The sequence below is a fragment of the Cebus imitator genome, unplaced genomic scaffold (assembly GCF_001604975.1).
Source record: "Cebus imitator isolate Cc_AM_T3 unplaced genomic scaffold, Cebus_imitator-1.0 Scaffold9, whole genome shotgun sequence".
NCBI lineage: Eukaryota > Metazoa > Chordata > Mammalia > Primates > Cebidae > Cebus > Cebus imitator.
The window spans coordinates 3,790,856-3,802,821 of record NW_016107324.1 but is presented as its reverse complement, the minus strand read 5'-3'; the positions used below and the strand labels follow the sequence as shown (position 1 = coordinate 3,802,821).

The 11,966-nt window shown below is 42.0% G+C and overlaps 1 protein-coding gene across 2 annotated transcripts in view; it reads right to left on the bottom strand.

The window, feature by feature from the left end:
- SLCO5A1 (solute carrier organic anion transporter family member 5A1) overlaps positions 1 to 11,966 on the bottom strand; it is a 148,807-nt gene that overhangs the window by 80,261 nt on the left and 56,580 nt on the right. For both annotated transcript variants that reach the window (XM_017544750.2, XM_017544762.2), the window contains exon 3: positions 5,529 to 5,661. In XM_017544750.2, coding sequence (XP_017400239.1) covers positions 5,529 to 5,661 — 133 coding nt within the window. The remainder of the gene's footprint in view (positions 1 to 5,528; positions 5,662 to 11,966) is intronic.

The following is an 11,966-nucleotide window of genomic DNA, read 5'->3' as shown; positions in this document are numbered from 1 at the left end:
TATTGCCACCCACTTAGCTGGCCTTCACAATACTTAACCAAGTATGAGGTTTACCAACAATGACATTTAGACTTAGTCTCTGCCTTCAAGAACCTATAACCTATTCATAAGCAAGTCAAAATATAAGAAACAACCTCTAAGAAATGCAAATGCATGTAATTAAATGTCAGATTATATGGTATAGATTATGAGCGCTATCAAAATTCAGACAGGGAAAATTAATAAGTACTGGAAAGCACCCTAGGAAAAGTAGAACCGGAGCTATTAGACTCAGATTTCTGTCTTTAAATTTACCTGAGGTTATCACGTTGCAGAGCACTAGGAAGCAGCCACAGAGAGTAGAACTGAAATTGTAGTGCTAGGGCCTTGGGCTTCTTGACTGCATGATTCTCCATGTGGCAATTTCTCATTCCCCTTTCAACCTTTCCTTAGCAATCAGAGGCCCCTGACCCTACCTAACAGGGCAGCCACATTCTAACTATGATTCCTCACTTCCAAACTCTGCCATTCAAGCTTCCAAGTTCATAAATGCTCAACACGCTCACATCAATTATAACCAGAATGCAAGCAGCATTGTAAGTATTAACGTTGAATTCAATCCGGTAAGAATATAGATCCATTGCAAAGTGAAAATTCATTTTTTAAAATAATGTTTCTAATGCAGTGCTGTTATCAGCTGCTAAAGGTCACAGTTGAGTGAATGATTCCTACAATTAGTCATTAATAATTCAGTGTGCTATTTTCAAAGATATTTAAAGTTATATCAAATGAAGATTTTAAGATGGTCAGGAAAGGGTTTTATGTTGAGAAGATTGCTTGGGGCAGACTTCCAGCAATCTCAGTTATTCAGAATGTAATCACCAGCCCAGTGCCTGGCACAGATTTGGTACTCAAAAAAATCTGCTGAATAAATAAATTGGAAAAGACAGTTTTAATTTTAAAAAGGTTGGCTGGGCACGGTGGCTCACACCTGTAATCCTAGCACTTTGGGAGGCCGAGGTAGGTGTATCACCTGAGGTCAGCAGTTCAAGACCAGCCTGGCCAAAATGGTGAAACCCTGTCCCTGCTAAAAATACAAAAACTAGCTGGGTGTGGTGGCAAGTGCCTGTAATCACAGCTACTCGGGAGGCCGAGGCAGGAGAATCACCTGAACCCAGGAGGCGGAGGTTGCAGTCAGCTGAGACTGCACCACTGCACTTTGGCCTGGGCTAAAAGAGCAAAACTCTGTCTCAAAAAAAAAAATAAAAATAATTAAAAAGGTCACCTGTCGGCCGTGAGCAGTGGTTCATGCCTATAATCCTGGCACTTTGGGAAGCTGAGGTGGACAGATCACCTGAGGTCAGGAGTTCGAGACCAGCCTGACCAACATGGAGAAACCCTGTCTCTACTAAAACTACAAAATCAGCTTGGCATGGTTGCACATGCCTGTAATCCCAGCTATTTGGGAGGCTAAGGCAGTAGAATTGCTTGAACCCTGGAGGCGGAGGTTGCGGTGAGCCGAGATCATGTTACTGCACCCCAGCCTAGGCAACAAAAGTGAAACCATCTCAAAAAAAAAACAAAAGAAAAAAGTCATATGTCTACAGAGAGCAAACTATGATCATGCCTGGCCCCATTAGTACTTGGCTGCTTACAAGGTCCTTACCCATCAGGCACTGCTCACTTACCTCTCGAGTCTCTCCATTCCAGTTCCCTGAATCCCTGCAGCTCTGGCTCTCACACTCTCTCCAGAAGAGGGCAGGCAGTGTAGTGTAGGGACAGCTCATGGGCTGTGGCTTCAGACAGACCTGGGTTTGCATCCTGTCTTTACCATTTGCTAACTATAGGATCCCAGGGAAATTATTTTGCTTTTCCAAGTAGACCTTCTTATCTATGAGGGGGGTAATAAGTATTTTGGGGGTCATTAAAATTAAATAAGACAATGTTTTGAATGGACGTCATAAAACGTCTGCCCCCTAATTAGCAATCAGTTCATGATAGCTAGTTTTGTGTGGTTGGTTTGCCTTTTATTTGTTTATTCATTTATTTTGATTTTTTTCTTTAGAGATAGGGTCTCACTCTGTTGCCCAGGCTGACGTACAGTGGCACGATCATGGCTCACGGCAGCCTTGACCTCCCGAGTGCAAGTGATCCTCCCACCTCAGCCTACCAAATAGCTGGGACTACAGGCATCATGGCTAATTTTCTTATTTTCTTGTAGAGAAGCAGGGGGTCTCACTACATTGCTCAGGTTGGTCTCGAACTCCTGGGCTCAAGTGATCTGCCCACCTCAGCCTCCCAAAGTGCTGGGATTACAGGCATGAGCCACTGCACCTGGCATGCTTTTTACATAGCATTGCACTCAGCCTCCCTGCCCATCCCAGCCCCAGCCATTGACTTAAAATTATATGCAAACATTAAAAATATACACATAATTGCCAAAGTGAGGGTGCATAACAGAAATGGGGGAATTATAGCAAATAAACAAAAATAATATTAAAGCGTGGGGTCATTTCAAAGCAGAGCAAACTGACTCACATGCTTCAACAGTCTCCAATAACATTGACACAACACATGATATAACAACGACGCTAAAGAGGACCCTGAGAAAAGCTGAGTGAGACAGAAAGTGTGCAGTACATGTTGGAAAAAGACACGTCAATAATAGCTACTCTTGAAAAGCCAGGCTACCTAAATCCCTTTCATGAACCATGACTCAGAGACCATTCACAAAGCGGGCCGGTTAAGAGAATGGACTCAGAGCTCTGCTCTGGAGTAAGTTTCTTATCCCAGCTCTCACTGACTCTGAGGCTTATGGAAAATTATTCAACTCCCTGAGCAACAACTTCCTCAGCTACAAAACACACATAACACCACTGACTATCTATGGTTGTTATAAGGCTTAGATGAGAATGTTTGCAGAGCTTAGTATAATGCTTGACACAAAATAAGCACCCAATACATTTTAGTATTATTCATCCCTTCCTTCCTTCCTTCTTCCTTTCAGCATATACCTATTGAAGATTTACCACTGCTGCTAGACATCGTATAAAATAGCATTGCATCAAATAACTATGTTGTCGTTCAAGGTAGAAGTCTGTTACAAGCAGAGTTACTCAATAAAATTTGAATTCACGTTTAAATAGACTCTCATATATCTCTATACTGACAATCTTTATCATTTACAGAACTAACATTGAGCCATTGGAAATGGATAAAATTATTTGAATGTTGATTAAATTAATAGTTAACACATACTTTACAGCAGGAACTGCTTAAACCCTACACATGTAAACTCATTCATTCCTCACAACGACCCTATGAAATAGGTATCGTAACTACCTTCTTTTACGGATTAAAAAACTGAGGCACAGAGTAACTTCCCAAAGTCACATAGGTATTAGGTGGCAGACTAGGATTTAAACCCAGGGGAGTATGGCTTCAGGGTCTATATTCCTCATCTCTCAATTTTTTTTTTAATTTTTGTTTTGAGAGAGAGTCTCACTGTATCACTCAAGTTGGAGTGCAATGGTGCGATCTCGGCTCACTGCAATCTCTGCCTCCCACAAGCGATTCTCCTGCCTCAGCCTCTTGAGTAGCTGGGACTACAGGCATGTGCCACCACACCTGACTAATTTTTTGTATTTTTAGTACAGTAGAGTCTCGCCACATTGGCCAGGCTGATCTCAAACTCCTGATGTTTAAGTGATCCACCTGCCTCAGCCTCCCAAAGTGCTGGGATTACATGGGTGAGCCACCATTCCCGGCCCTCATCTCTCAATTTTGCTGCCAACTGAACTAACATCTCCTAAAAGACAGCATAAAGCGCTGTTCGACTAAAGCTCCTGTCCTCCCTCCTTCTTCCTACCCGAGTTGGCTCTCCCCATCTCTCGCTCCAAATGTTTTCCTGTCACTGTGCCCTCCTTAAGGACCCCTAAATAGAACACAGAATACATGCTGGATGTTCATAAATAGAGTTAATTCATCTGGTTTTGTGACAATGAAAAAAAGTCTCTACTCTGATTTATTTCAGAACTGGAAAGAAAACAGACAAGACCAAAAATTTCACTATGAGTGAAGAACTTAAAACTCCTGTGTTATTCCCCTAATGCTGACAGGGGAACTCCTTTCTGTACCATTTAAAAATTCTACCCGACTTAACACTTCCAGCTTCAAAGAGCATTACTCATGAAAAGAGGAAGCCTGTATAACAATTAATATCTGTTAGATGCTTTGAGAATCAATAGTGTTAAACAAGATTCCCACCAACCTCAAAGTTATAATGTTATCATGTAATGAAACGCAGAGAACAAAGCACTCTAAGACCCTCTTTAGAAAGTAATTGCTTTCTTTATGTGTGTCTATGTTAAAAAAAGTAGTAAGTAATTACTTGGCACATATGTTTTCTAACACTGAAGTATTCTCTCTGCTATAAAATGAAAATGACTTATCAATGTATAGCTATTGCCAATCCACATGAAATGAATTCAGGACTCCAATATTTTCAATTTGTGCTTGCAATTTTGAAGAAATAACATATAATGTTCAAGCTGAGGACTGCAAGAACTCAAGCACAACTCTCTTACTTGGATAAATAACATACCATTCAAAGTTGAAGTTCTCATTCTGAGTCCTAAGCATTATTTATTTTGCAGGACATCTGAGAAAGCAGCTAAACCTCTAGTACATGTGGGGAAACAAAAGATTAGCAAGAAATAAGCTTCATTGAGAGTGTAACAGTGGAAAAGCGGACTGGCATTCCAGGCAGTGGGAGAGGGTTGTAAAGCAGACACGCAAACACAGTAAGAATGTGGAAAGAACATATATTTTTTTAAGGCACAGGAAAGATGCTGAAAGGTATGAATAAAGTCAACAGGAATGTCCTCACAGAGCCACAGCAGTCCTTTTCCTTCACTCTGCTATGAAGAAAGCACCCTGATCCTAAAGAATGCAGATTAAGCTACTGTCCCCAAACCCTCTGTATAAGCTCCCTGCTATGAGAAGGTACCACACACTTTGTGGCTTCAGGCAACACAATCTGACTCATGTTATAGTTCTGGAGATCAGAAGTGTGAAATGATTGGAAGGGCTGCATGCCTTCCAGAGGCTGAGGGAAGAACCCATTTCCTTGCTTTCCCAGCTTCTAGAGGCCACCTCCATTCTTTGCTCACAGCCCCTTCCTCCATCTTCAAGGCACATCACTCCAACCTGTGCTTCAATCATCAGCTCTCCTTCTCTGATTCTTGCCCTCCCTCCTGCCTCCCTCTTTCCTTTGATTACACTGGGCCCGCACAGGTCATCTAAAATCATCTCGAAGTCCTTAATCACATCTGCAAAGTCCTTTCTGCCGTGTAAGATAACATCTTCATAGGTTCTAGGGATTAGGACGTAGCTTTCTTTGCGATGTTGTTATCCTGCCTATCACTCTTTCCCAGGCACCTTTCTGCTATGTTTTGTCTCCCATTGGGAAAATTTTAAATCCAAGTGTACTATAACTCTCACTATTATTGGTAAGAAGTGAAATGAAAAAAATAGAAAACAGGACGTACCAGTTTCCGATGAAACGAGGGTCGTTCTGGTCAAGGTGAACAGGATTTCTGGGATCAACATAAAAACCAATAAGAAGTCCACCTAATAAATATCCCACCGCAGGGCCAAGTGCTCCCATGACATACATGATGGCTGAGAAGACAGAAGGGGAAATATGAAATACAGCGACATTTCATTACATGTCTCTCATTTCACTGTCATACCATAGGCATGCCACAGTTCAATCCAGTTAACTTCCAAAAACGGGGACCTTCAGAGATTTGTGTCCATGTTGACATCCTGGTTTTGAAGCTTACCTTTTATCTACCTGTTGTCCTCTTAGAGCGTCAGAATCATTGGGAGAGCATTTGGTTGCTTTTGTTTTGTTTTTTAATATAAGCGCTCAGGCCCCACTCCAGAACCACTAAATTCGAATTTCTAAAAGTAGAGACCCAGGCTAATTAATGAGGCAGTCACTGAATAATGAAGAGAGGATTTTTTTTTAAGTCTTACGATAAGGAAAAACAAAGAAAAAAGTAGGTGTCACACATCATAGCTGGAAGGTTCTAGCAGGATGAGCAAATTCAAGGCCAGATTTTGCCATGAGGCTGGATTCTGCTGAATTGACGAAACTGCTGAAGTGTCCTCAAATTGCTAATATTTTTTCAATTCACCACTTTAGAATTAAATAAGATCTTACAATGCATTTCGTTTATTGTTAACTGAAGAATCTTATTCAAATATGAATAAATCTCCCTAAATGGCATGGGTCAAAAATCCCAAATGGAAAGCACCAACCACAGATGAACCAGAAAATAATTTTTAAAGTACCTGTTCAAGGGGGATGGGGAGAATATGTCTCACTGTCAGTGGATCAAAAGGTTGTCACTGTACCCAAAAAACTTGCCATCAAAATGGGCATGTAGGCCGGGCGAGGTGGCTCATGCCTATAATCCCAGCACTTTGGGAGGACAAGGCTGGTGGATCACCTGAAGTCAGGAGTTTGAGACTAGCCTGGCCAACACGGTGAAACCCCATCTCTACTAAAAAACAAAATTAGCTGGACATGGTAGCCCGTGCCTGTAATCTCAGCCATTTGGGAGGCTGAGGCAGGAGACTCACTTGAACCTGGGAGGTAGAGGTTGCAGTGAGCCAAGATCACACCACTGCACTGCAGCCTGGGCAACAAGAATGAAAACTCCATCTCAAAAAAAAAAAAAAAAAAAAACTAGGCCAGTGCAGTGGCTCATGCCTGTAATTCCAGCACTTTGGGAGGCTGAGGCGGGAGGATCACTTGAGGTCAGGAGTTCAAGACCAACCAGGCCAACATGGTGAAACCCTGTTTCTACAAAAAAAACCAAAAATTAGCTGGGCATGGTAGTGCATGCCTGTAATCCCAGCTACATGGAAGGCTGAGGTGGGAAAATTGCTTGAACCTGGTAGGCAGAGGTGTCAGTGAACCGAGGTTGCAGTGAGCCGAGATCGCACCACTGCACTCCAGGCTGGGCAACAGAGCAAGATTCCATCTCAAAAAAAAAAAAAAAATGGGCTGAATGTATTTTGCATATGAGAAAGAAAAGAAAAAAAATGGGCATATAACAAACAACAAATTCATTAGCATTCCTTCAATTTTTTTATTTTTCAATTTTTACTTTTATAATTTAAAATTCTAAAATAAGTAATATTTTGTCCATTTTAAAATTTTAGTATAGTATAGCATATGGAATTTCTTAAGAATCATAGAAAAATCTAAGCACATTCCAAACCTAATTTTTTTCCTATTTGAACTCAGTTATTTGGGGACAAATCAATAAACACTTGTGAGGCACTGCTGCGTACAAGGCCTGATAACAAACTCAGGTGTTAAGGGTTCCTCATTTCCATTGTCGTCATGCGTTGTAGCCACTGAGTAAATAAGAACGCTTTGCCATATCCTTTAAAGTTACCAGAAAGCAAACTGAAATAATTAGAATGGCTTCACCTTAATCACTCAGACCTAAGTACACTTTGAATTATTTTGTACCTCCTGTTACTTTTAACCACAAGCAGCAAGACAGTAATTTAACACCTGCTCTCACTTTTCACACTATTTCAAAAGAGAAAGCAGTGTTTATTTTATAGAATCATCTGCTTATAACAATAAGACATTAAGTTATTTGACTCTCCATCTGTGTTTGGAAATGGAGAATGGAGGCAGAGCCATAAGTAATTGGTACTTTTTCAGAAGCAGGCATCTCATCAATAAAATTAGAATTTTGATAAAGATCCTGTTAATCTCTTTGTTTATAACCTAGACTGTAACTCAAGAATAGAAAGTACTTTTTCTGTTACAGGTATTCCCATGTGCATATAAAGATAACACTTATGTTTACACCTCCAGGCAAACCGGCATCATGTACAACTTAAAACTGTAATGAGGCCAAAATGTGACATGAATCATTCTCCCAAAGTAGTTCTAGCATGAAAGAGGCTATCTTACAAACACAGACAGGGTGTTTCTGCCACGCTATTTATGCCGGAGCACCTGAGTGCAACATCTTGGAGTGGCAAGCAGGATTGTGCAGGATGTGTGCTGGCCAGACACACAATATCCAGTGAGAGGAAAATAATTAAATAGCATTCGCCAAGAAAAACCCTCAACTACTCCCTAAAATATAGATAAAGCTTTTTAAAATTTGGCAATATAACCAGAAACATTTACTTCCATCATATAGCAAATGAGTCCAATGGAATCACTCCCATATATATCTGTGTCCCTGTGTGTGTATATATGTGTGTATATGTGTCCCTGTGTGTGTATGTATATGTGTGTGTATATGTATGCCTGTGTGTATGTATATGTATATGTGTGCCTGTGTGTGTATATATGTATGTATATGTATGCCTGTGTATATATGTATATTTATGTATATGTGTGCCTGTGTGTATATATATGTGTATATGTGTGCCTGTGTGTATGTATATGTGTGCCTGTGTGTGTATATATGTATATATATGTATGCCTGTGTATATATGTATATTTATGTATATGTGTGCCTGTGTGTGTATATATATGTGTGTGTAAATGTGTGCCTGTGTGTGTATGTATATGTATATGTGTGCCTGTGTGTGTATATATGCATGTATATGTATGCCTGTGTATATGTACATTTATGTATATGTGTGCCTGTGTATATACATATACATATATACATACACAGACACACATATACATACATATAGGCTATATATGTGTATATGTTTATATATATAGCTGTGTATTAGCTATATATAAAAGGTTGAATAAGGATTCACATTGCAAGGTCAGAGATCACCCGCTCATCCATGCAATCTGTAATGCAAGGCACTGGGACAAGGAGGGGTCACTGCAAAGGTGAATAAAACTGATGTATTGTCTTCCAGGAAAGAAATGTGTAAAACTCACTATGATCCAAGGTTCAGTGAATAGGTGCAACAAGCACCAATAATATGCTGTGGACCGTGGGAGAAGAATGATGAGTGGTAATTAGCTGGGGATGGAGGACAGAGAAGGTTTCATGGACACTAGACACTAAAGGCTGAGCAGCACACATGGGCAAAGGCACACTGATTTGAAAGTGCATGGTGTATGCAGGGAATTACAAGTGGCCACACTCAGGGAGAGGCAGAGAAGAGTGACGACCACCACCCGCACCCTAGTCCCATCCTGGGGCCACCATGCAAACACAGCTGTGCGCAGCCTGCCAGCCCCTCTTCTCTGAGTGCCCTGGAGGGTGATGGCAGCAAGGAACTGGCTTCCCCTACCATGCAATGGCATCTGGAAGTGGTTTTCTGTTGTTTCCCAGATGGCAGTAGAAGAACAAATGACCTCCACTGTGCTATTGAGGGCAGGCTCCAGCGTGTAGAACGGGAAGTCCGGGCACTCATCCTTGGGCCTCCTGAACACCTGTATCTTTCCTCTCCCACCCTCTTCCCTCCTGCTTTTGCACCAGTCATTGGGATTCAGTTGAATCCAGAGTACCAGACGCTGTCCGAAGCCTCTCTGTCCACCTGATTCCTGCTGTCCCCATCTCTTGGAAGTGGAAACAATTCCCTTTCTCATTCATTCTCTCTATTGGGGGCAGAATTCACTGAAAGAACCACCACCCTCAACTGTGGTGGGCAGCTTTCCTTTCTGCCTATTGAATTTCTATAGTAAAAGCAATTCCATTTTCCTTTGGGGGTCATCCCTATTGCACACAGTCCTGACAACCTGTCATTCATGGGGCCCCATCCTCCATGATTCATCAGTAGACTGGTGACCAACCCGGGCCACTCAGATGCCCTTCTCCCTGGATGATCTTCCCCTCGATGCCCACAGCTCAGTCCCTTACTTCTTTCAGATCTCTGCTCAAATATTACCCCTCACAGAAGCCACAGTGTTCCACACATCTACACATGGCACCTGGCACCTGCTTCCATCCTGTTGTCACCCACCCTGCTGCAATTTTCATTAGGGTGCACACCACTGCACCACATACATTTATATATTTGCTCATCATCTGCCTCTCCTACTGGAAGGTCAGCTCATTGAAAACAAGGACTGTTTTTCTCACTGATGCATTATCAGTGCCTAAGCAGTGCTGATTATAAGCACTAATAACGCATTCATTGAATGGAGAAGGGAGGAAGACATGGACTTTGAATCTTGGGTGAAATAACAGAAGCAGCAGCAGCTTCATCCTTACAGCAGAGTCTTGAAGAGTCATCCGTAGGCTCCTGGTGCTAGACCCCCACACTTAGCATCTGCCACACTTAGCATCTCTACCTCCCCCAATCCCACCCCAACAGAGTCCTTGCTTTACAGAGTTGGCTCCTATGGTTTCCAGTCACAGACCCCTGACACTTACCTTCTCCAGGCTCTCCACAGGACACCACCATCCCAGGTACATTTGCTGGGTCCTCAGAGTCTCCTTAGAGCAGACCTAGGTTTACTGTTCCCTCATCTGAACTCGGTCTCTAAATTATCACCCTCTGATTCCAAGTCACACCCCACCCCCAGCTCACTGCTCATTGCCCATGGCTCCCCGATATTCCCTCTGGTGTGGAACCCACTTTCTCAGCTGACACACATGGCAATGAACGCTGCTGAGAACTGCGCCCACAGTGGTTTAAGGTTACAAGTATAATACAGTATAGGCCCAGTCTCGGGGTCTGGGACTGCACCCAGAATGGTGCCACAGAAAAACAGTTTATGCACATGCTTAAGTCCTCAAATGACTATTAACCCTGCTGTGGGGGATCAGGAGAGGAGGCCACCCTCTTGTATGTGTTTGGTGACACAGTGCTGCTGATAACAAGAGGACACGAGGAACAATCCTCGTGTCACCACGATACCACAACAGTGATATCAACTCTCTTTCAACTTGCAAATTCCCTGGAAAATGGCCAAAGTACTTTAAGAACCAGAGCCCCATATTTAAAGAAAATATTCCAACTCATTCCTTCCACTCACAAACACAGGCAGATAAGAGGACTTTGATCTCAGTTATTTTGAGCAGCAATTTTTTTTAATTTTAAATGATTCAGTTATTTTGACACAAGCCTGACAGCAAAAGAACAGCTGCCATGGCAGTCAGGGAATAGTCTATCACTGTGCTGAAACATCCAGAGAGCATCTCAGGTCACAAATGAGAGGGGAAGAGGGTTTCAGTAGCTTTGGAGAGCTTTCTCCTCGCTGCCACAGGGAGAAATCGTTGGTTGAAATTCACTAACTTCCTTTAGAAATATTTCCAAAGTAACCTGAAAATTATTTAGAGAATAATGTGTTCCCTAAAGGGAACAAACAAACATATAAAGCAGCAGCCAGTTATGCTTAATTAGCATCTGGGGCATGGAAGGGGAACGGGTTTAATGTGCTGTGGCTTTAAAATATCAAATTATCACCTGTGAGTGATCACTGTCTATACACTCCATCAGATCCTCAAGAAGGACCATAGCATGTTATCTGGAAGGCATGAAAAATATTAGACCAAATTTTTAAAATTATATTTTGGAAGAAAAAAGTTTTTATAAAAAGTTAAGAATGAATCCCCTTACAACACAAACAGAAGATGGATGGGACTCATCAAAACGTAAACGAACTCATGAAAAACGTTAACCTCACAAGTTATCAAAGAAATAGAAGCTGCAGCTGGGCACAGTTGCTCATGCTTATAATCCTAGCACTTTGGGAGGCCACAGCGGGAAGATCGTTTGAGTTCAGGAGTTTGAGGACAACCTGGGCAACATAGTGAGACCTAGTTCTCTACAGAAAAATTAAAAATTAGCCAGGTGTGGTGGCGCATGCCTGTAGTCCCAGCTACTCAGGAGGTTGAAACAGGAAGACGGAGTGACACTAGCAGTTGAGGCTGCAGTTCGCTGTAATTGTGCCACTGCAACCCAGACTGGGTGACCCAGTAAGACCCCGTCTCAAGAAAAAGAAAGAAGAAAAGAAAGAA